The sequence below is a fragment of the Diceros bicornis genome, chromosome 32 (genome assembly GCF_020826845.1).
Source record: "Diceros bicornis minor isolate mBicDic1 chromosome 32, mDicBic1.mat.cur, whole genome shotgun sequence".
Classification (NCBI taxonomy): Eukaryota; Metazoa; Chordata; class Mammalia; order Perissodactyla; family Rhinocerotidae; genus Diceros; species Diceros bicornis.
The window spans coordinates 35,983,329-36,009,797 of NC_080771.1; the positions used below are offsets into that span (position 1 = coordinate 35,983,329).

General features: G+C 43.2%; 1 protein-coding gene across 2 annotated transcripts in view; it reads right to left on the reverse strand.

The window, feature by feature from the left end:
- Positions 1-26,469, reverse strand: part of ZCCHC14 (zinc finger CCHC-type containing 14) — a 69,688-nt gene that overhangs the window by 34,081 nt on the left and 9,138 nt on the right. For both annotated transcript variants that reach the window (XM_058528434.1, XM_058528433.1), the window contains exons 2-3: positions 11,328-11,451; positions 202-275 (exon numbers count right to left, since the gene is read on the reverse strand). In XM_058528434.1, the coding sequence (XP_058384417.1) occupies positions 202-275; positions 11,328-11,451 (198 nt within the window). The remainder of the gene's footprint in view (positions 1-201; positions 276-11,327; positions 11,452-26,469) is intronic.

The following is a 26,469-nucleotide window of genomic DNA, read 5'->3' on the forward strand; positions in this document are numbered from 1 at the left end:
CCCAGGTGGAAGCCCCACTGGGCCCATGCTGGAGACGGTCCACCCATGAGGCCCAGTCCCAGCTGCCTATCCCCACTGCAATGGCACAGGGCTTTGCAAAAAGGCCCATATTTTATTTGGGGAAATAAAAGTATCTATTTATGGTAAATGTTTCCTTCCTATCTCTTAGAGGAGAAAGGGGAAAAAAACTTAGCATCTTACCTCAAAGGAACATTCAACATTTCTTTCATTTTTTTTGTGTGATAATCCCTTCAGGTCTATCTTTTCAACACTCACTGTAAAGTAAAAAAGAAACAAAAAACAAAATTACAAAAATGAAATAAAACCTTGAGGTACATATGATTAGTTAGCATTGCACATTTTAGCAATTTTCAAAATAAGGCTTTCAACGCCCAGTGCTGCTCAGTCTCTTCTGTGGAGTGCTCACCTGGAACGAGAAACTGCAGAGGAAGGCAAAAAGCCATGATACTCAGGAACAGAGGGTGAATTTAAAAGTAAAAAGAAAAGACAGGCAAAAAGTAAAAACAAATCATAGAAAAGAGAACAATGCTTGAAAAGAGAACCTAAGTTTATTTGAGTGCACAAGAGTAGAGACTGTAATTATAACTACAGATTAATTATGATCTATTCTAATTTCTGGAAAGCTAATGCCCAGCACTTGCATCTATGATTGTTTTAGACACAGCTGCCCAGAATCTCATTTGGATCTTCTTGGTAACAGAATGCGGTCTCATCCTTCTGACTGACAGGGCCAGGCTGGAGGTGATCAGGGCAGCAGTTACCGAAGAAACAGTGAAGACCCCTAATGCCACCTCTAAAGACTGCAACCAGGACTGTCAGGCATGGCAGCTGTGCAGACAGACAAGGACAGGAAGGACACTCCGTCCCCAGAGATCTCTCGAGTCCTCTCTTTCTTTATAATTCCCTTTCCACATACATGGGGGCGTTTTCTTTCTCTTCAAAAATAAAATGATACAATTAAGTTTTTAAGCACTTAAACTGAAGTTTTAAGATATAAATTAGGTATGTAAGATGCAAATATTTGAGCACAAATATTTGCTGAAGATAGGGGCGAGCCCAGTGGCGAAGCAGTTAAGTGTGCGTGCTCTGCTTTGGCGGCCCAGGGTTCGCAGGTTTGGATCCCGGGTGTGCACTGATGCACCACTTGTCAAGCCATGCTGTGGTGGCGTCCCATATAACGTAGAGGAAGATGGGCAGGGATGTTAGCCCAGGGCCAATTTTCCTCAGCAAAAAGAGGAGGATTGGCATCAGATGTTAGCTCAGGGCTGATCTTCCTCACCAAAAAAAAAAAAAAAAAAAAAAAGTGCTGAAGATAAAACAGCCACTTATCAAAGGGGTGAGGGAGGAAGGCGAAAGGGGTGACTGAACACGTGTATGGTGATGGATGGTAATTAGTCTTTGGGTGGTGAACATAATGTAGTCTACACAGAAATCGAAATATAATGATGTACACCCGAAATTTACAAAACAACAACAGCCACTTATCAAACATAATGCAGTTTCCAAGCTCCCAAACCAGAGTAAAGTATGTATGTCCTATTTCTGATTCAAACACAAACGTTCCTCAAGTACCAATATAACTAATTGTTCAAGCTTATGTATTTTTGCAGGCATGAACAGTCAAAAAATCCACCTTTTACAGATAACTAGGAAAGACCATAACAAACGAGGAAGGCTTCAATACGTGAACATTATATACACCTTCCTCCATTATTTTTCACTATTTTTAGACGTCATGTGACAATGTACTATGGGATTTCTACAGATCTTTAAAATCTAACTGTCCAGTACGAAACACTCAATATAACTTATCAAAACTATGATGGTACACTTCTTGCAGACACCCAATCTCCTGGTCTGCCACACCAACGTTTTCCAAAGTCTTCTCCAAGGAACACCAGTACTGTAAGATGCTCAAGGCAACCCTCAAAAAGCTTCATGGTCAAAAAGTTTAGAGGAAAAATCTGAGAAACTCCTTCCTATAGACTGTCCATGTACATAACCATATTAAAGGTTCTGAGAAGTCCTGCATTTTTATTTTTATCAACAACAATTCCCCAGTTGCTTTAGCCACAGAACTCTTTCTTCCCCTAAGGTGTATGAACATCCCAGAGAGTAACGAACTGCTCTGTCATCATGCTTTGGGGAAGGTGCCCAATACTGTAGCCACTAACCACATGTGACCGTGTAAATTTGTATTAATTACAATTGAATAAAATTAAAAATCTAATTCCTCAGTTGCACTAACCACATTCTAAGTGCTCAAAGGCCCCATGTGGCTAGTGGCTACCAGACTGTACAGCATAGACACAGAACCTTCAGTCATCACTGAGAGTTCTACTGGACAGTGCCCTTCTTTTTTGCTGTTGTTGTTGTGAGAAAGACTGGCCCTGAGCTAACATCTCTTGCCAATCCTCCTCTTTTTGCAGAGGAAGATCGGCCCTGAGCTAACATCTGTGCCCATCTTCCTCCACCTTGTATGTGGGACGCCACCACAGCATGGCTTGATGAGTGGTGCATCGGTCCGCGCCCGGGATTCGAACCTCCAAACCCCAGAACGCCATGGCCAAGTGTTTGAACTTAATCACTACAGCACTAGGCGGCCCTGGACAGCGCCCTTCTAAGCCAGGGGCTGACAACCTACAGGCTGCCCTCTGCCTGTCTGTGTAAATGGTTTTATTGGCACACAGCCATGCCATTTGTTTATATATCGTCAACGGCTGCTTCCGACCCTGCCAACAGCAGAGCCGAGCAGTTGCACCAGACACCTTATGCCTCCCAAAGCCAGAAAGATTTACCCTCTGGATCTTTGCAGAAAATATTTTCAGATCCCTGCTCTAAACCAGCAATCGTTCATTCACCAACATGTCTTACCAAGTGCCTTCTGGGTATCAGGCCATGTTCTCAGGGCCAGGAACATAGCAGGAGCAAGACAGATGGGTTCTTGCACCCACAGAGGTTACGGTCTATTGGGGAAAAGCCCCTTCATCTGCTAAATTCTCCTCTCATGACCCCTCTAATTTGGTAAAGTTGCATCAGGGTCGATATGCACCTTGGGAGATACGAGAGCCCATTCGGTTTAGGGTATTTTAAGCTTAAAATAGCACCTTACAGGAAGGATTTACTCTAAAAAAATAAGAATGTTTCCTCCCTTCCTGGCAAAACAAAGCAAACACTACACTTAGAGGTTGTATACCTCCCTATTTTCACTCAGGGAAACTACTCACTGTTCCCATCTGACTTCCTCAAGTCAGATCATCAGCAAATAAACAGCTTTTATGTTTTCCCGACGAGTATTTCTTAAAACTTACCCACGATGACATCACTCTAATCCAGATCTTTTACTCTTTTAAACAATACACAAAGTCAATAAATACAAAAAAACATAGTCAGCATTTTCCCTGGCCACAGAACACTAACGTTTGTAGCTAACTGTTCCAGGACTGAATAATATTACGATTTAGAAAAAAAAAGTAAAAAGAAAAACATCCCATCTGGACTGACAGTGGGAAGTGACTCATATCTGGACAGGAAAATGTGAAAAGCAGATGAATGTTACTCGGCTGTTTTCAAATAAAAAAGGCATTTTGAACTCCACGACTGAAAGGTTTGTGGGACCTCTTGGAAATCGTCAGACCAACCAGCACGGTGCTCTGTGTCAGCCCCGTGAGGCGGCACCATCATCAACCTGCAGGCTGCTGTGGACCAAATACGTGGTGGAGAGGTTCTGTTCACTCACAGCCGAGTCCTCTCCATGCTGCCCGCCCTGCAAACACCACCATGGTCACACAGGGCTCTGAAGGTGGGGAAGGCACCAGGGCGCTGGTGGAGTGACTTTCTCTCACAGATGTGGGTAGTGACAGAGGCTAATGGGGGGGGGCGGTTATGAGATGTTAATTAGGATTAAAAGATGTTTAAGCATGCTTTCAATTTTAGAGCTACTAAAGACCGAGATTATAAAAACAAAAACATAAGAAAACACTCATAATAATAACTGAAAAATTATACATTATAAATTTAACATGATTATAGTTGTTTAAAATGTAAAAGAAAGAGAGGCTAAAAATAAATTATCAAAAATGATAAGGACAATTGTGTTGGGTGGTGGAATTATGGGCAGTTTTTTCCCCAAATTTCCGTAATGTGGTTTCATAACTTTACAGTGTATACCTACATGCGTACAGATACCTAGTTAACCATCTACTCCACATCTACTGGAGGATAAAGTGACCCGCTTTCCCTCTCACCTCCCTGGTCAGTCCTGCAGACTGTGTCACCTGTCACCCAGGAAGGCCCACTACTTTCTCAAGCGTACAAGGGAGCGTGTGTGAATCTGAGCGACCAGACACAGTCCGTCACCTGAAGGGAGCGAGCAGAGCCAAAGGTGACTGCGAAGACTGGCAGCACTGCAAAGGCTCAAGGCCTGATGGGCTCGCTTCCACGTGGCCACAGCGCCAGAGCACGAGCCCACCATGCCAGGAAGGCACTCTCAAAGGAGGCCTGGGAAGGACGGAGCTACGACCTGGGGAGAAACTTGTGGAATGAGGAGACTATGTGTAGGCACGTCTGTGTAGGACAGAGAGACGGGGCTGGGACAAAGGGACACGACGCCAGATCAGCCTGCTCTCTCATGCTGTGATGAGAAAGAAAAGGACCGTGTGCTTTTGCCTTTTAAATTTTGTTTGTTTAAACTTTTCTTCTTTTCTCATTGAAGATACACACTAGGAATTCTCCTCAAATCTACAAGCTAGATCACACAGGCTTTAATAAAAGGTATAACTGCATTAAATTACCATTTTTATAACTAGATCAATACCTAATTTTAAAAAACAATACACTAATGTCGCTGAAGAAAGAGGGAGGGAACTCCGTACAGGAGAGCAAGTCTCAAGGCATGGTGTAACAGCCAGGTGAGAGAGGGAGGACAGGTACTCCACGGCGGGGCTGGCACAAAGTCACAGAGGATTCAGGACTAGGGCTGACCTGCAGGCCGCACAGCCAGTGGGTGCCAAGCCAGGGCTAGGAGCACAGCCTCTTGATTTCAGTTCCAAGAAGGAATCATTCTTTTGAAAGATTTCCCCTTTCTACCCTAAAGTCTAGAGGGAAAAAAATGGGTGGTTGGTAGTTTTCTGCCAAATATGTCTTTTACTTGATCTCAATGTACCTTTGTTAGATAGTTTAATTCTATACACCCAACAACAAGAAACCACTTCAAAAAGTACAAAACTATGCTAAAAGAAACCATTGTAAAGAGGATATTATTTACGACTGAGGGAAAATATGGAAAAAAAAATCATTTTCTGGCACTTTAAACACCTCCTTCTCCTAAGTTCTATACGTTAAACTCATGTCTCCATACTTGAAATCAAGAAACAGAACCAGAATAACACGTAAGATGCTTCTGCTTTACAATTCTATTACTGAAATCTAGTTTCATTTAAAAATTGAAAACTGTACTCTTAAAAGTATCAGTTGCATAATAACGTTCTTAAAATACCCCCTTACTCTCTCACTCCCATTTCGCTGTCGATGCGAATGGGGATAATTCTGAGAAGCACTGCTGCTTCCAGCTGTTGCTGAAATGCTAACACTCTCAACACTGGTGAAACTGATCCTTCCTACATCTTTTTAGGACAGATCAGGTTACAATTAAGAAATCTATCATTTATCTTTCTTTGATTTTTTATCATGTAGCTACCTTGCATTAATTTGATTTGTTAGTTCTCCAGAAATAGACAGAAACAAGAGTGCATGACCTAGAAAACATAAAGCTGATAAAAGACATTTCTAAAGTAGCAAAAATAGGAAATGAACACATACACATTCCCTGTGAATGGTCAGTGATATGGTTAGTGATACAGCACTTGAACTTAGGGTCCTGAGGAATTTCACGTATTTACCTATTAAGGCAAACATTTTATTCAGCATTAGTATGTACCAGGCATAGCACTCGCCGCAAGTGTTTTAAAAATTACACAGTTCCAAGTAGACCTGTTTGAGTGAGACTTCAAAGGGAAGGGCCCACCTGGGCAGAGGGACAGTGATCAAGGCCCAGAAGATGACAGCACATGGTGAGTGAGGAAGGTCAGTTGCGGCTGGAGCAACGAATGCGAAGAGAGGAGTGAGAGGAGCCCAGCACAGAGAGGAGGCAAAGGCACAGACGGGCCAGCCCACAAACACCACGCGGGCATATCAAGAAACTCAGCCTCCATGCAGGTCATGGCAAATCCACAAGCTCTGCGGTCAGAGGGGTTCAGCTTGAAACGTGACCCTTCCCAGCTCAGTGACTCTGGGCAGTTATTTAATCCCTAAACAAAAGGAAGAACAGTTCCCACTTCATAGGACAGTGGCATCAATCAGGTGGACATGCGCTGCAAGGGCACCTGGTGGTGGTCACGGCTGTAGGACATCAGATGCGGCCATGAGTGCTGCTGACCAGCTTCCTAAGTAGGGGAGCGTGATCCAGCATCCTCGATGGATCCCCACCTGGAGGACAGACCAGAGATGAGAACCCACAGGCAGCAGAGAAGATGGAGGCCTGAACCAGGATGGTGGCCGTGGTGACATAAAGAAACCATGACGCAGATCTGCTAGGGCTGAGGGCTGAGACCCCCTTGTGGGACAGAGAGCTGTATCATGGACTTCCAGGTCTTGCTCCAAGTGCCTGAATGTTGGTATCAATCATGAATAGTGGAAAGCCATTTTAGGGGCGGCCATGAAAGTACTAGGTCCATTCTAGGCACAGTGACTGATGTACCAGCGGGACATCTAGGTGGAAATATTTGATGACCAGCAGGTTCACAGGGATTTGGCGTCCAGGAGAAAGGTCTCAGGTGCACTCACAAGTCTGAAAGTCATCACCAGATCAAGGGTGGCTCCAGCATGGGCTCAGAGTGTCAGGTGTGGGACAGAAAAGAGCCGAGAGAGCAGTAATGCTGACGGGGCAGAGGGAATCTCAAAGGAAACAGAATTAGACAGGAAGGCGAGAGGAAACCAGGCAAGTGTGTTACCAAGAGACCAACAGAGCATGACACACCAACGCTGCTGTAGGTGTGATGTTCCACAGTTTACAAACGGGAAGAAAGCAAGGGAGGACAGAGTTTGGGGTGGGGTGATCACAAATGCCAAGTAAAGATAATATGGACCGATCTGTCAGCCAAGGAGTCATTTGTGACCTTCGATGAGAGCAGTTTCAGAGAGAAGGAGTGCTGAAGTCAGGGTGCAGTGGCTAAGGGTCACGGACAACCCACCTCCTCTTCCTGGAGCTCAGCTGTGGGCTGTATGTACATATGTCCATGTAGCTAGTACACATGGCCATAAAGGGCAGGTGAGGGAGAACCACACCAGTGGTGCCCCGGGGCGTGTTTAACAACTGGCTGACAGGGCAGTCCCTAATTTGTAGTCTTTACTGACTTCCAAGGTGTAAATACTTCTACCACGGCTGATTTCAAGCTATCAACGTGACATTCCTGAACTTTACGAACTGCTCTCATGGGCCAGCATGAGCTGGCTTCAGCACACCATTGACCAACACAGTTGTAAGATTCTTATATTTTACATGAAGTGGTTCAATATTACCTTGAAGTAAAGCCTGAAAAGTTAACGATGTACATTGCAATCTCTGCAGCCTCTCTCAACAGGGGTCCAGAGGGAGAAGTAAGCCCTATTGTCCCAAAGAAGCCATCGTGGGATGAATCAACTCCTCTCGTATGTCTCTAACCACATTCTCTTTAGGAGAATTCAGAAAATAGTCACTCAACTAATGCTACGGTCTGTGGTTCAAATGAGAATCCTTGGCTGAGGAAGGCTGCAAGCAACCAGTTTTTAAAAAGTAATAACAATGCATGAAAGTACAGCAAAAAAGCCAAAAGAACAACTTACTTTGAAATGCATCAAAAAATGCAATGTCTTGATGGATGGAGAGATGGGCGGATAAGGGAAGAAGCAAGTGACGTAAAATGAAATGTGGAATCTAGGTGGTAGGTATTCGCCGTAAAATTCTTTGAACTTGACTGTATCTTTTAAAGTCTTCATAATAAAATGATGAATAAAGAGCCAACACACAAATTAAAACTATCAAGGCTTCTCAATTCCAAATGCAAATTAGAATCCCCAGTGCAAACCAAGAAAGGTAATATACTATTGGTCTTTTAGAATTTAGGTTTTATTATAATTCTTCTCTTATTAGAATTCATATTCTAATTCTTTGGCTTTTGTTCTACAGAAAGCACACAGTTTTGGGGGTTCAATGTTTAAGTTATCTTTCATCATAATAATACTGCATGACAAACACAAAAACCTCAGTGGCACACAACAAACAGCATTTATTAAGGTTAAAAAAAATCTGTTTGAATCTCTGAATCTTTGAAATCCTTAACTGTTAAGAATGCAAAGCGGTCTTGAGACCAAAAAGTTTCAGAACTGCTGCTAAATGCTCTGCAATTCAATTAAGTTTAATGAAACTCTCTTGCACTGTCTCACAAAAGGATAATTTTAAAAAACAATTACTCGAAGTCAAGAGAACAAAGTTACAGAATTTCTTTCATTGAGAGTATTAGTAAAAGTCACTTCAGCCTCACCTTGTACATTATGACTGTTCCCTACGTTTCAGTGATAATAACCATGAGGGACAGGGTCTGGGGAAAACTCCGAGCTCTCCCAAAGTGTGCACGACATTCTCGAGTGATTCAAGGCCCCAAAAGGAATACACAGTCCATGCTCCCATGCTAGGAGCTTCTGCACGGTTCTCTTGACTGCTGCCCTTGACACTCTTCACAAGAGAGTGCTGCCACTCCTTAGTGTGCACTGTCCAGCACCGCCACCCAACTTCCCTCTTCTGTTCTCTTCAGTCCAACACAGCAGTGAAGAGCACTGGCTCTGGGCTGGAATCCCAGTTTACCTTAGGAATGTCACTTATCTGTGACTCCCATCTCCCACCTGTGAAATGGGGTAACAGTTTCCTCATGGGATTGTTACTAGAATTAAACGAGTATAGCTGAGCCCCACAGAGCTCTCAGGAAGGTTATGTGGGTTAGTATATGTCATGAGCTTGGAACACCACCTGACCAGAGCAGTCAGGGTTCAGACTGTCCTTACTACTGTTCTCTGAGCTTTTTTTTTTTTGGTGAGGAAGATCAGCCCTGAGCTAACACCCGTGCTAATCCTCCTCTTTTTGCTGAGGAAGACCGGCTCTGAGCTAACATCTATTGCTAATCCTCCTCCTTTTTTTCTTTCTCCCCAAAGCCTCCGTAGATAGTTGTATGTCACAGCTGCACATCCTTCTAGTTGCTGTATGTGGGACGCGGCCTCAGCATGGCCGGACAAGTGGTGCGTCGGTCCACGCCCGGGATCCGAACCCAGGCCGCCAGTAACAGAGAGTGCACACTTAACCGCTAAGCCACAGGGCCGGCCCCTCCCTGAGCTTTTATACAAAAGAAATGTAAAAGTCTGTCCTCTCTCTGAGTTCAATTGTTATCACTGAAGACTTCCAGAGAAAAACCAAAACACCCATGAGACACAGAAAAGATAGCAAGAAAACTTTACAGTAATAACACTTAGAGTGACTTGAGACTTTCTGAAGAGCCATCACCGAGGTTCAACAGGGATATCACAAGAAATGTGACTAATAAAACCAAGTTAATTTGCTTGCCAATTTCTGGACAGAAGAAACTATTACCTACGACCGCCGAATGGAGAACAACGTAGATAATTAACGATGTCTAGCTTACTATGTTGTTCAGTGTTATGGTGTTTGAGAACGGACAGTAGTGGTCCTGCTACAGATGGGCCTTCCTGCTATGTCTGCCATGGCTAATGCTGAAGCTGGCTCTCCCACTGGCTCTCAGGGCACCAAAGCATACAGACAACAGAATGACAGAGAGAAGAGCCATATATTCTGCAATTATATTTAAAAAAGTAGGCATGAGGGGTCTTGGTCACTGTGTCTTGAGGAAAAAGTGCTATGGTAAAGAAGAGGCCATCCTTCAGACCAGGAGGTGCAGGGCACAGGTCCCAGCCAGATGGTCTTGGGACAAAGGAAGCAACACTCCATTGGGAGGCACTTCTTCCTGGACAACATGTAGGAGGAAAAAGGACAAGAGCAGTTTTAGGGGCAGAAAGTCCCTACGACTGAGTGACAACCATCTGTGCTGGAAGTTGAGGTCCTGCTGCGTCTTCACAGTGACACTCCCTCCAGCAGAGAATATACAACGAACTGACCATGCGCTCCCAGGGTTGCTGTGAGGGTTCACTGTTTTAATACCATAACCTGCTTACATAGACAGAAACACGGGTACAGCCGTTAGGACATGGGTACTTCCAGCTTATGGCCTAAGTCAGTGATGGCTGGCTCTGTAAGATTTTGTCAGAATGGGGCTTTATTTTAAAAATGAAGTACTTGTTAAGCATCTGTGAGGTACAAAGCACTGTGCCTGAGATACCAGGGAGACAGAGGGGGGAAAATACATCAGACAAGCAGGGCGTGGCTCCCAACCTTGGCGCAGCTCAGTTCCAGAAGAGACACAAACACAAAGAGAAACAAAGGCCAGCCTGTCTGAGCGAGGGACCAGCCTCGTGTGCCCCAGGACCTCATGGCCAGCAGTCTAAGTCAGAGTCATCCTAGCCCCTGTGACAACTCTGAGACTTGGGGTTCATTGTCAACCCCGCCTAGTCCTTCACATCACTTCGCTCTCCTCCTGCAAAGTCTCTCGCACCTCCACACAGCTCACCAACTGCCCGATAAGCTCCGTTCTGTGACTGCCCAGCATGGCTGCACAAAGTCAGACATATGAGAACCAAGGAGACTCATGGCTTTGTCTGAATCGCGCCCTCTGTTATCTCCAGAGCTGCACTGTCCAATATGGCAGCCACTCTCCATACTGAGCTATTGCAATTGCCACTGGAATGAAATAAAAATAAAATTCAGGGCCTTAGTTGCATGAGCAACATTTCAAGTGCTCAAAAGGCACATGTGTCTGGTGTTGACCAGGTGCAGATAGAGAACATTCCAATCTCATAGAAAGTTCTACAGGATAGCAGTGCTCCAGAATATAGGACTTATTTTGGTGTGGGGCAGGGAGGAGGGTGTAACAACTTTCATTTTTTTTCCCCTTAATAAACATCAATATTTGATTTTTACAGCCAAGATATGTTCACATATCGCTTGCACAATTTATAAAAATAATATACCTCACTAAGACTAGCGTTTATGAAAGATCTGAAAGTATTTAACCAAGCATCACTGCAAAGATGTCCTTTCTACACTCTATGCATCTTCCTTCCTTTGACCTTTGGACAGACAGACTCACCTTTGGAGTGTTTTCCTACAGGCCTCTTGGGCAGCGACTCCTCAGTGGAATGTGCTGATGTGTGCAGTGCATTCTCCAAACTATTACTGACACTGTTGACGGGGGTCTCGGTTCTTGGAGTGACCTAAGGGGACAAAAATACAATCATCTTGTTTTCTTCCTTTTAGTTCATATGGAATGTTCTTCATTGTTATTTAAAAGTCATTTATGTTTACTGCAGTTTCAAATTTTTCTATAAAACATGTATTACTAGTGTAATAATAAGTACTTCCTACAAAAGACAAACATTTCACCATCTAACTTACTCACCAGTGAAATTTAAAAACATCCCAGATAACCTTAAGCAAACAGGGGTGTTTATGTCTTGTGTCAGTGGTTCACTTGACTGGACAGAAACTATGTCAGCCAAGTTGGCATGAATTATATACCTATATCTGAGGCAAAACCTTATTTTTTATTTTTTCTCATCACATAGTTTCCTATAAAATTAACTACACAGCAGGACTTAAAGCTGCCCTTCTATAAATCTTGAATAAATCATAAAATGCTCTAAAAACAACAGTAAAGAACAGAATACAATGGATCTGGGGGTACACTACACAAAAGCACATTCTAAAATTACATTACAATTTCATTTCTAGGAATCCATCTTACAAAGCACTTACACATAAAAAAGGTGTGTGTAGGGATGCTCACTGCAGCAGTGTTTGTAATGGTAAAAAAATGAAAATATCTCCAATAGCTCTCGATAGAGACCCGACTCACTGAAGGACTGATGGACTATGATATGGTCATACAAGAACGAGACAGGGTCCTCTGTACTGACAACGAAAGCTCTTCAACACATACAAAGTTTAAAAAACAAGTCATAAAGCATGGCTCCTTGGCTTAAAGTGAACGTGTTTGTATGTACATAACTACACAGGGGCCCAGAAGGATACAGCAAACTTCATTGCAGTGATCTCTGAGAGAGGAGATTTTCTTGGGCAGGGTAGGGAGGGGGCAACAACTGTCTTTTTTCCCCCTTAATAATCATCAGTATTCAAAAATATAAGATCCAAAATATATTTATGACTTGTAGGATTTAGAAGAATAAGAATGACCAATGCTTTATCTTCTTCAGAGTCACAATTTAATGTATGTCAAAATTTCAAAGAATAGTAGAGAAAAGTTAAGATTTTAAAGTTTACCAAAAGAGGTGAGTTTTCAAAGGTGGAGAAACACGATGCTATGCACACAATAAAGGGGAAAAGTGTGGGAAAAAAGAGGAGCAGGATTTTTGATGACAATTCTGATTTAGAGCTGACTTGAGACACACATGTCATTAAGCTCTCTGGCCTTCATTTTCATTAGTTTACCTCACTACCTGGATGGTAGGTGGGAGTTGATCAAAAGAACCTGTAAGTTCCCTGCGAGCACAGATCCCATCACCAGCTGTATAAAGGTCTGGCCAGGGGGCCTTTAAGGCAGAGAGAGAGAAGGCGAGGATGGAGAGGGCTGCCACTCCTGCAGGGCTGAACTAGCACTTCCATATTAGAAAGACAGCGACACCCAATCATTTACAGACAGATAATGCAGTAAGACCACACGCCACATACACAACAAGCTCTCTCTACTCCACCTTTGTCAAAGACACTGCAGCAGCAAGGCCTTCCTGCTTTGCGCACATAAGTCTTGCTGTGCACGCACCGCACAGGACTAACAGGTCCTATATCACAGGGGAGACCTCGTGCAAGAAAAGTAACTCACCACAAGTCTAGTTAACTTGGAAGTTTATATAACTCAAGGAAATAAATCCTACCTATCCAGTACTCCTCCAAAAAGTCAATTCTTCTGATAACATTACCAAGATGTTATCAAGACAGTTAAAATTTTTACTTATATTTGTAATTGAATTGAATTGGATTATTTCCCTTAGATTTGGCAAAGTTTCTTTCATCATCCACTAGTCAGTGTATTCCAGAAATGAACTTCTTTCCCATTAAATCAGATAATAGAACCACAGGTACAAGTAATTACTCAAAGAGTAAGACTTTTCCAAATAGTAAATATTACTTTGGGAAACAACTCAAGAGGTTAACTTTTTTTTTTTTTCGTGAGGAAGACTGGCTCTGAGCTAACATCCGTTGCCAATCTTCCTCTTTTTTGCTGAGGAAGATTAGCCCTGAGCTAACATCTGTGCACATCTTCCTCTATTTTGTATATGGGATGCTGCCACAGCATGGCTTGATGAGTGGTGCGCAGGTCCGCGCCTGGCATCCGAACCCGTGAATCCCGGGCTGCCAAAGCAGAGTGCACAAACTTAACGATTATGCCACCAGGCTGGCCCCAAGAGGTTAACATTTTTAATGATATAATAAACATAACCACAGCAGATTCTATACTATTTGGCCTGACTTATACGAACCTTCATATTCTCTTAGCTACCCTGCTAAGTGATTCTAAGTCCTGGTCCTAAAAAGAGAGAGGCTGAGTTGTCTGGACAACCAACAACAGAAGTACCAACTTTGCTGGCTAGTGACAAACCGCTCCTGCCCCAAGCAGAGACACACATACACCACTTGCCTACCCTAAAACATCCCCAACAGCCACAAACAGACAACCAACCTCCCAACTCAGCCTTTGGTGGCAGGGTGGGGTTTGGAGGAGCGGAGGAGAACGCATTACAGTCACAACGTTTAATGCTGTGGCCAGAAGAACACAGCTTGTGAAATACGGAGAGTTGGACTGAAATGGTGTTTCTCAACCTTGACGGCACACAGAACCCCAAAGGCACTGGAAGAACACATGCCAATGCCCTGTCCCACGTACCCAATGACATCAGAATTTCTGGAGTGGGGCCGGGACACTGGCTGTGGTGTTCTTTTGTTTTGTGTGTTAAGCTCCCTAGGTGATTCTAACTGCAGCCAGGTTGAGAACCACTGATGGCCCCATGTCCAGGTTTTCGGCTGCACCCATCATCTTGTCAATTCCCACAAGGACCAAGAGGAAACCTAGAGAGAACAGGGAGCTCCTTCCATGGGTTACCAGGAAAAGCTAAAGGGCACAGGTCCGTTTGCCACAGCTACAAAGAGAAAGGGAAAACCTATGAGCTAGCCTATCGAAGTACATGAAAGAAAACTCTTTAACATTATAACTACTGGAAAAGAAGTATTTGTTTTCCTTGGTATTTTTTCCCCAAAGCATTTCTTCTTAGTTTTCGAAATGTTCACTTTTTCCAACCAAGCCTTTATCTTTACTTTGCTCCTTTGTTTACATTGAAAGCTGTCTTCACTTGCATTTCCCAGAAATGCTGTTTTTGGGGTTATTTTTGGTTAAGTTAATTTGCCCCACGTGACCTACGTAGTTTAACTCAAATGCTCTCTGACTCATACTCACAAGCAGAGCTCCAGTCATCAGCTTGATGTACACAAGAATGAAGACTTGATCAGTTCCAAATGTCGCCTTCTGCTGCTACTAGGAAGGCAATGAGAAGACGCTCTCCAGTGGCAGAGCCCAACTCAACCTTGACGGATGTTTTCCATTAAGTTCAAAGTCCTTTTTTCTGCAAGCACTTTGCTTTATTTCTAAATGCACGCTCAATATGCTCCCCAGTACCAGCTAATCACTCTCTTCATCTTCCCTGCCAGCCTCTCCCATGACCTACAAGGATCTCCACTGCTGGGCTCCTGTCATCTCTGACATCTCCCACTTCTCCCCTCTGCTCAATCCACTGCAGCCACTGGACTCAGCAGCCCGGATCTGCCTGCAGGCCTTCGCCCTGGCTGTACTCTCTGCCTAGAATGCTCCCCCAACCCCACATCTGCATGGCCCCTTCACTGCTGTCACATCTAAACTTGAGTGTCCCCTGCTTAGCGAGGACTTCTCGAAAATCCCGGAGGCAGGGACTTCTGTCTGCTTTGCTCACTCCTGTGCCTTTTGCACTTCAAGCAGTGCCTGGCACAAATAGGCACCTGAGAAGTATCTGCACAATGGATGACTGCATCACCAAATTTGAATGAAATTCCCCATTTATTAACAAGGCAATGCTTCTCAATGGTGAGGCCCTCTGTCAGAATTACTTGGGGAACTCCTACAAAAGACAATGGCCTGCCTCCCGCCCCACACATGAAGCTAAAGTTCCAAATCCTACCCTCAGAGACACCCAAACACATTTAAAATGACATCTATACTAGGTTTTCCACTATTGCGATGTAGGTAATAGCAAAGGACTGGAAACAACTACATGCCGTTAACATGGGACTGGTTAATAAAATGACACATCTACACGTTGGAAGACTAGGCAGCTGTCAAGAAAGGAAGGGTTGTTTTTTCATGTCAAAACCTAAGAAAGCTACGTTTTGACATGAAAAGACTGTAAGATATGAGTTAAGTTTAAAAAGCAAGGTGCACAGTGAATGCCTAAGATGTGAACATTTTGTAAGAGGCCATGGAGAATAAAAGTGAAAAATATCAGTGTTATAACCACACTCTGCACAGTTCTTATCATTCATCTAGTATGCTTGTATACACATTAATCCATGTGATCCTCGCAGTAATCACTACCTCCACTTGAACAATAAGAACGACTGACACTCATCAGTCACTTCTCCAAGGTCAGCTGGCCAGCAGGGACCAGTCCTGCAGTTGCAGAGGCTCATGAGTGGTGCAGATTCATCCAGGGGGAGAGCAGAGCTGACTGCAGAGGTGACAGCTCTGGTTCCAGCAGCAGCACAGCCCCTGCTGGCTGTGTGACCTCATCTGGCCAAGACTTCGTTCCGCTCAGGGTCCGTTTCCTCCACTGCAAAGTGGGAATAACTGCACCCACCTCATAGGGTTTTTGTGCGAGTTAAATAAAATGCATTTAACGTAGTCAGTGTGCTGGGAAAAGACTCAGTAGTCACTAAAATGTTAGCTGCTATTATTTCCACAGCACGTGCCACCAGTCTAGCTGGGAAGGAATCAAACAGGCTCCAGTGCCGTCACAGGGACAAGCTCCACGAGAACACCCGGCAGGGACCTCTTCCGGAGGCTGGGTCTCCCGGGGGCAGGTCCATCCCTAACCCACTGTCTCTGCCCTGCAGCAGAGCACACATGCAAAGGTGCACTAGTGACACACGCCTCGGGATGAGCTCCGAGAGCCACCACAATTCCCGTGTCACCTTGCCTGGACTCTGCGGGGCTACCTTCTCCTCTAAATAGACACTCCACATAAAAACGGACTCTCCCATGACAAGTTATCAGCTATTCTAAAACTAGCACATAAAAGTTGAAAAGATCATTTAATTATCTGAACTACAGTTAGACAAAATGCTCTTAACAGTCAATGCTCATAATGTCACGAGTGGAGCAACCTCAAGCCCAACTAGCAGGTGCAAATCAGTGCAACTGTCTCAACAGCAATTAGGTGTATATAACAAACTTTTATTACATCTGTACCTCTGGATCCACTAATCCCACTGGGAACCTGTCCTAAGAATATAATCAGTGATACAGTCAAAGGTTTGTGTGCAAGGAGATTCATCTTAGCTTTAAAAGAGCAAAAATAAATATAAACAACACAAATATCCAGCAAGATTAATATGTGTATATGTGAATAAATTTACATTCAAAGAATTAAATATTATGCAGCCTTTTAAAAATAATTTCAGAAAACAAAAGGCATGGAGAATGCTCACACTTAGATAAGTAAAACAAGGTAGAATTTATAATACATGAAATGTGTGTACACACAAAGGTAGTGAAACAAGACAGAAGAAAATGCACTGTAATATTATTTATTATCTCTGGGTGATTTAAAAACATATTTTTCTGTTTTCCAATTTTTCTACAAAGAATAGTCACTATTAGAATTAGAAAAAAAGTTAAAGGTATTAACTCTAAATGTAACTATTTCCTACAAGATACAAACAAAATAAAAAAGTAAAAGAGGAGCAACTCAAAAAACTGCAACTGCTCATCTCTCCCATGACTGTCCACCACCTCCTTACCAAGCTGGGCGCTGTCAAGAAGCTACTGGAGGTGCTGAGCAGCGCCAACAAGAGATGAAAGATGCTGGCCCGGCTGGGGGTGGCGGAGCAAACAAGTACATAAATAAGACAATTTCAAAGAAAGTAAGGGTGGGGGAGGTGCATGAAGCCCAGTGGTCCAGAAACGACACGGGGCTGAGACCCAAGTGGACAAGGGGCCAGCCACTGAGGACCAGTAGGAAGCATTTCCAGTTTAGGAAGAGAAGGAGTGGGCCCGAGGCAAGAAGAACTGGGCAGAGAGGCCTTCCTGGCTGCAGCTGAGGACACTGAGGGCAGCAGGGCCCAGCGGTCCTCAAGGACAAACGTGAACTCCAAAATGTCTACCACAGAGTCATTTATTTTCAGCTTGTTTTCCAAGTAACCCACCTCTACACAGCAAAGAATAACATCTGTTATACACTTTTAAGTCAATGGAAAAAAACCACATAAAATCAAAAAGAAAAGTGATTTGTAAGCATTCTACTAAAATAGTAATTATGTGTCTCTAAAAACTAGAACAAGAAAATAGATAGTTTAATAGTGAAAGCTATTTGCTGACTTAGGCCAAGTGAAAGCCAATACTAACCAAAAACCGTTTTCCATGTAAAAACATTCCTTTTAATATTTCTTAACCTAGAGCTCTACTCATTAAAAAAAGAAAAGAGAAAAAAGATTACTGCTCAAAAATCTCAGCAAAAAGTACCAACTACTTAATTAGACAAGTTCCAGCAAAGTGACGACAAAGCAAAGTTCTTCCACAAGCAGCCTTCAGGGGAGTGCAGCCTCTACCAGGAGTTCCAGCCCTGACTCTGCACACCTGAGAAGCTTTTAGAAATTCAGATTCCAGGACACCCCACAGCAAGCCAATTAAACCAGAACCTGGGGTTGGGGGGACGACACTCGGGTACAAGCGCCCAGAACTGCTGCTCCGGAGACTGCAGCACAGAATCCGCAGGGGTTCAAAGTCACGAGCCCTGCGTCAGATGAAGACAACACTTCCCAGCTCTACAAACCTATGAAATGGGATTAAAGAGCATCTTAACTTCCTAGAGTCGTTACAGGATTAAAGTACCCAGTCCCTGCAAGGTGGCTCTTAGGGAGCCTGCCACATAGCAGGTGCTCAATAAAGAGCCACAATGGCCCAGATCAGGGACACACCTGAGGAGTAGGCACAGCAAGAAAGGCCTCCACCTGAATAGCCACACCATCAGCCTCTCATTCAGAGCTTTATTTTAAACACAATTTCAACAGGCTCAGGTGTATTCTCCTAGAACAGAGCAGATGATAGGCAGCAAATTTAAGGTGGGGGGAGGGGAGTATGAGACTCAATGGCTGCTGGAGAAAGGAGCAGTGTTAGCAGTACGGAGCAACCAGTGACAGGAGGGAACAAACAGAAGCAGAAGTTTAAAAGGCCCAGCCAGGGGCTGGCCCGGTGGCACAGCGGTTAAGTGCGCACGCTCCGCTTAGGCAGCTCAGGGTTTGCAGGTTCGGATCCTGGGCACAGACCTACATACTGCTCATCAAGCCGTGCTGTGGCGGCATCCCATATAAAGTAGAGGAAGATGGGCACGGATGTTAGCCCAGGGCCGGTCTTCCTCGGCAAAAAGACGGGTACTGGCGTTGGATGTTAGCTCAGGGCTAAGCTTCCTCACATACACACACACACACACACACACACACACACGCACACACACAAAAAGGCCCAGCCATGTAAGAACAAACATCCCAATTTTAATAAACTGTGAAGGCAACACTGTATTTGAATATAAAACAATACATCCAGAAAGACACTCCCTCCCCCTTTAAGAAAAACTTAAATTATCAAAAACGGTTCATAGTGGAAACAGCCTCTGATGCGGAGGCGCAGCCACTCCTCCGCTCCGCTGCATCTCAGGTGGAATTTCATCCTGCGGACGCAGAGCCAAAAGGGTGGAAGACAAGGCGTCACTGTTGGTTATTTTCACCTTCAAGACTTCTGACATTAAGTGCATACTACACACAATACTGTTACTGTGCACATTTTGGCCAGAAGTATGTTTAAATATTGGGGTTTTCTTTGAGAAACTGGCTCAATGTCTGATCATAAGTAAACTGTGCTGTGATGACCATTTTGGTTGCTGATATAATATTCAACTGCCTGAGATGAACCATTCAGAGCAGTTAGCACATTAAAATGGTCACTTTATGATTCCCATGGGATACGAACCACGGTGTAAGTTCACTTACGGAACATTCAGGCATCCAGGATGGGGAAGAGGAGGCAGTGAAAGAAGCTGGAAATGAGAGGAAGCATCTGGCTGAAAAGGAGAGTGTATCAGAAGTCCAGAAAGCAGTAAAACAGGCCCTTGGGTTTTATGTGTATAGGAACCACAAATTCCATTCAATGAGTCTTGACAGGACACCCAGTATGAGCAAGGCAAAGCTGCTCAGAGAGTCAGAGACCAAATCTCCTACGGTCAGCCATGCTGGGGAAAATCAGGCCAGGAAGGGCTCAACTGGATTGAATAGAAAAGACATTCGGGTCAAGAAATTCCAGATTCAGTACCTACAGCAGATATAACCAGATCCTGCACCCAACAGGTGAATGGTGTTTGCCCAAATGAATTCCACGGCTACAGCTAAAACAGAGCCCCAGCCTTGTCGTTTCACACTTCTGCTGCAAGTTCATCCATGCGCCTGATTCTCCTTTCAGTTATTTAGCACCTAAGTGCCAGAACATTCAAATAATCATTTCACATTCTCCAAACGACCCTCTGATTTCAAGGACCAGGCCAGCTCATTTCTTCTCCTCTGCACAGAACCTACTCTTTATAATGACAGGTGTCACAGTTGGTGTAAAACCCTCCTTCACAGCAACACTGCCTCAGACAGAACCAGTTCTTCCTAGAGCACATGGTCAATATTTACCACAACACTTGGATTAAAAAGCAGGTGGGTTCTACTTTCAATAATGGCTGAGTAGTTAGACCAATCTTCTTGCAGATAACCACAAACTCTGGACAAATTATTAAAAACAATAAACTGAACAGGACGAAAAGCAGGCAGACACTTGAGGAAGGTCTCCACTTGGAAAAGGAGATTCGTGATGGGTGAGTTTTATGTCCTACAGGCCCAGTCCTCATCACAGAAAGGGGCAGCTGAGGCTCAGATAGAACCCCACAGTCTTAGTGACTTGAAACACCAGAGATCAGAATTCTGGTAGACTCGAGTGGCTGGAAGAAGAGAGGGGAAATCCCCAAAAGGAGAGCAGCTCAGAAGGGAACACCAAATTCTGCATATAAATTCTGCTGGCATCTCCAAGTGATCCCTGAAGTAGGCATGCATGGGGCAGACTCCCTGCTCAGAGCAAACAACTGAACAAAGACTGTAGCTGCTGATCAACACAAGGAAGAGAGTTCTGGATTTTCAGTCCAGGCAAATTTACTGCCTGCTAAAACAAACAAAACAACATCAATACTCTTTATTAGGAGGAGAGAAGAAAATCCAGAGTTTCTATAATGGCTCATTCACAAAATCTGAGAAGCAATCCATAATTACTAGACATGTAAAGAAACAAAAACATGACTTACACAAAGAGAAAAAGGGGAGCAAGCACAAGTGAGTCATGCTGGAATCAGAGGCGAGGAGTATTAAGTGGCTGTCATAACGAGGCTGAAGAACATAAAGAAAACTATGCTCATGACATATGAACCAAAAGGATATCCTAGGAGAGAAAGAGAAACTATTTTTAAAAAATGGAAATTCAGGGGGCCGGCCCGGTGGCATAGTGGTTAAGTTCATGCGCTCTGCTTCAGCGGTCCAGGGTTCATGGATTTGGATCCCAGGTGCAGACCTACATACTGCTCATCAAGCCATGCTGTGGCAGCATCCCACACACAAAATAGAGGAAGACTGGCACAGATGTTAGCTCAGGGACAATCTTTCTCAAGCAAAAAGAGGAAGACTGGCAACAGATGTTGGCTCAGGGCCAAACTTCCTTACCCCCCAAAAAAAGAAAATTCAGGAAGAAACCAAGATGTCCTTCAGTAGGTGAGTGCATAAACTGTGTACATCCAGACAAGGGAATATTATTCAGTGATAAAAAGAAACGAACTGTCAAGCCATGAAAATTCATGGAGGAACCTGAAATGCATATTACTAAGTGAAAGAAGCCAGTCCGAAAGGCCACATATTGTATGATTCCAACTCTATGACATCTGGGAAAGGGAAAACTATGGAGACTGTAAAAACATCAGTGGTTGCTGGGGCTGGGGGTGAGGGAGAAGAATGAATAGGTGGAGCACAGAAGTTTTTTCGGGCAATGAAAATGCTCCGTATGATATTATAACGATGGACACATATCATTTACATTTGTCCAGATCCACAGAATATACAATACCAAGAGTGAACCCTAATGTAAACTATAAACTTTGAGTGTTTATATTAGGGTTATGATGTTCGATTTTTCTGTGAATAAAACTGCTCTAAAAAATAAATAAATAATAAACATTTTTAAAAATGAAAACTCTAAAATGAAAAAATGCTATTTCTGAATTAAAAAATCAACTGGACAGGCTCAACAGCAGTTTAGAATTAACAGACGACTCAGTGAATTTGAAGACAGATCAACTTAGAAAGTGTCCAATCAGAAAAAGAGAGAGAGGAAAAGATTTGAAAAAAAAATGAACAGGGGGCCGGACTGGTGGCATAGTGGTTAAGTTCACGTGCTCTGCTTCGGCGGCCCAGGGTTCGGATCCTGGGTGATGCCCTACATACTGCTCCTCAAGCCATGCTATGGAGGCATCCCACACACAAAATAGAGGAAGACTGGCATAGGTGTTAGCTCAGGGCCCATCTTCCTCATCAAAAAAAAACAAAAAACAAAAAAATGAACAAAGCTTCCAGGACCTGTGGAATAACATCAAAAGATTTAACATACCTGCAGCTGGAGTCCCAGAAGGAAAGATATACTGAGACAGGAAAAACTATGGAGAAAAGATAGTTGAAAACTCCCCAAATTTAATAAAAGACATAAATTTACAGATCCAGTTAAGTTCAGAGAACACCAAACAACATAAATTCAAGAAAACAACTCTTGACACATCACGTCAAGCTGCTCCAATACCAAAGACATAGAGATGATCTTGAAACCAGCCAGAGAAAAACAGCACATTGGATAGAGTGCAACAACAAAACGAATGACGGTCAGAAGACAGTGTTGCAACTTCTTTAAATGCGGGAAGAAAAAATTGTAAACGAATGACGGTCAGAAGACAGTGTTGCAACTTCTTTAAATGCGGGAAGAAAAAATTGTCAACAAGGAATCCTACATCCAGTGAAAATACCCTTTAACAGGACAGGCAAAAGTAAAACATTTTTGGATAAAAGAAACTAAGACAATTTTTTGCCAGCAGACCTGCACTCCAAAAAATGCTGAATTAAAGTTTTCCAGACTAAAAGGATATGGTAACAAACTGGGTCTTCAGTAAGGAATGAAAAGCATCAGAAATATAAAAGACTATATTTTTCTTAATTTTTAAAAAATACATTCACATTAAAGCAAAAAATGATATTCTACTGTGGGCGTTACAGCATATGCAGAATACATATGAAAACCACAGCATGAAGGGCAGAGAAGGTAAGTGGGTGCAATAGAATTGCAAGATCCTTACATTTTATCTGAGGCGTGAAGGGTACAGCATTACCTCCATCGAGGAAGACTGTGAAAAGTTAATACCTATAATCCCTAGACCAACTGCTGAAAATAATGCAAAAAGGCAAGCCGACAGCTAAAATGGAATTCCATGATTCCACTTAAATGAAGCTCTAGAATACGCAAACCTAGTCAATGGTGGGAAAAAAATAGAACAGGAAAAAGGCAGGGTGTGGGAGAGGGTTGTTGGGTGAAGGTGGGAACCGACCAGAGAAGACATGAGGCAATTTTTTGGGGTGATAGTAATGTTCTGTATTTTGATAGGGGCTTGGTTACACAGGTTTATGCATTTATCAAAACTCGAATGGTAAAAAAACACTCAAATGATACATTTAAAATGTGTGTATTTCGCTAAATGTAAGTTTTACCTTTAAATTAAAAAAAAAAATATATATATATATACACATTGAACTTGGGGATTATCAACTAAAGGTTATTGAATGAATAAAAATGAATAACTGGGGGCGAGGACGGTTGGGAGAGGAATTACGTTATAAAGACGACAGATTCCGAACAAGACCTCAGCAGCAGGCCCAGCGGCTGGGCGCTGGCAGTGTGAACAAAAGCACAGGTGACCTCACACTTCCCTCCTACTTCTACAAGTCACATGGAGCGTAGGCCTCCCTTCTTCTTCTCATTTCATAGTCTTCAGGTTTTTCCTCTCACTTTTAATGATTAAGTAAAAAAAGTATTTTAAACGTAATTTTAACTTCACATAATAAAAATAGCCACTTACTAATGTCACCTTTGGAAAATTACTGATACGTAACCTCTCTGTGTCTGTTTTCTCACTGCTAAAATGGGGGCAAAAATAGAACCTAACTTGCTGAATTGTGATGAGGATTAAATAAACACACTGGAAGCACTCAGAGTAGTGCCTTGCACACAGTAAATATCTGAAATGTTATCACTGGCATCATTCCCTCTTTCTGACTACTTGTTCTCTACTTCATCTCTTTATCGATAATTCTGAAAGGGAAAAAAATCATGCTGACTGGTAAATTAGCCTCCCCAATACAAATATTAAAAGTACACTGGTTCATGACCTTCATACCAAGTCTTTAAACTAAAGAAAAAAACCCCACACATACAGGTGTTTTCAGCAATACCCCACCTTGCAGAAGTACCCATTCAAGAAAGATATTCTATCAGGAAGCAGGAATCGGAAGAAGAACCCACCCTCCCACTTGTGTGCAAGTTCCCAATAGTATTTCAATATTTAATTGAGTCCAGGTAGAGTACACACACCACATAGTGCTTCCCACATAACTTCAACACTCAGTACTTTCAAAATAGCTCCTTCATTTTATTAACTTTAGTATAGCTAGGTTGTTAGCATTACTCCCGAGCTTTTACATTTTATTAAAATGCCCAAAAGAGATGGGAGAGGGAATTGTTTCTCTTCCCGATAAATTAATTCTCTTCCTTTTTCAAACAGTTATTTTTTCCAGTCTAGACTATAATATTTCTAGAAGTAGTTCCTACATATACACATTTTAATTAGATTCACTGTGAATCAGTAAGATACCTAAGGATATATTAATTTCTTTCTAGTAATTCTATTGAAGTTTTTATGTAAAAGTCCCAAATAATTAGGAAATGACTCTATAATGCTCCCTTCTTATAATTAATCTGATGTCACTGTTTAAAGTATAAAAGAAATGTAAACTGAACTTTAATTGGGATGATTAATAGTCATTCTACAGCAAACTGAAATATCTAGGCTTATCATGATTTACAATTTTGTAAACATTAAAGGAATATAATGAAAACAGTGTTACTTTTAGAACTACAAACACTACTGCAAGGAGATGAAGTAATCCACATGCACGGCTCCCCAGGAGACAAGTCTACCAGAGCATCCCAAGACCACACACCCTTTCCCCAGCTCTCTGCATACTCATCCATAAACCTGGTTTTGTCATGGAAGCTTTTACATGCCAGCTTTTGCAAAAGAAGAAAGTAGAATACAGATGCTAAAATTCACTAAAATCTATAGCTATGTAATACATGAGAGACGAGCCATCGGATCAAGGCATTTAAGGAAGAGTATGAGTTGGCAGCAGATGTTGCTAATATGGCCACAGAAAGGAAAAGCAGTAGGAAAAAACAAGCTTTCACTAGGGTGGCCTTTCATGAGGCCCCACACCCCCTCCTCCCACGAGGTTTTCACAGATGCTCAGGACACAGCCCCTACTGGGGGACAGGGACCACTAGGCTCAAAAGAGAAAGACATGGTCTCTAACCTCCAATAAGTCAAAGTCTGGTGATGGAAGCTTAAAGAAACTCATTAGAATAGTACGGGGAGTCTAGGACAGAGGAGACAACAGAAGGCTTGGTATGTGTGAGCCGAGAAGTGGGGGTTGGGGTGCCCCTGGTACCAGGTGTCTCATCTGAGAGAATAGCACAGGCAAAGGCTCTTGGGAAAGAGGAACAGAGTGAACACGAGGAACTGCAAGTACAGACAGAGGTGAGCAGACAGGCGATGGACAGATCCCAAAGGCCACAGCACAGCGCGCCGAGAACCGCACGCCACAGAGAAGGAATTCTACACCACCTCACCAAGACCATCTCAGGGACACCCTGGGCACTGCTGTGAGAGGCTAAGAGCAGGGCTGGGAGACTCCACGGGGTTATAGTAGACTAGACCCAGGTGGGCTGTCACTGTTATTTCTAAAAAGAGTTAAGGTACTAAAGTTTCTGGATGATTTAATTAAAAAACAAAATAGAGCAGCTATAAAGTTGTCTCTTGCAGACTTCAAACAATGACCACAGCTTATCTCTAAGGAGCTTCTCACTCACCTGCATCACAGCATGCGCTTCTGACTCTGGGGAAGGAATGGAGTTAAGTGAGGCTAGGGCCATGCTTGTTCCCTGAAGACCATTTCAATCTGTGCCCAACATCTAAGTCTGCCTACAGATAAGTGTGCCATATATGTGACCATCATGCCAAGTGTGGTGGGGAGAGGCTGAGGGAGAGGACGAGACAGACAGACAAGGAGAACAGTGACCTGGGCTGTGGCCGTGTCGATGGAGAACAAACTTATAAGAGATTGAGTATGTGGTGTGGCTGTGTCCATAGAGAACAAATCTCTAAGAGACTTAGGACCTGGTGGGGCCATGGCCACGGAGAACAAATCTGTAAGATTTAGGACTTGGTGTGGCCGTGTTGATGGAGAACAAATCTATAAGAGATTGAGGACTTGGTGGGGCCATGTCGGTGGAGAACTAATCCGTAAGAGATTTAGGACTTAGTATGGCCATGCTGATGGAGAACAAATCTGTAAGAGATTCAGGGTTTGATGTGGCTGTGTTGGTGGGGAATTAATCTATAGGATTTAGAACTTGGTAACAAGCTAGTTAGAGGGATGAAAAAGAAGGTAGACTATATGAAAGGTGTGGCCTCTGGCTGGGGGCATCCGGGACAAGGGCACAGCAGTCAAGGATGGGAAGAGAGGAACTT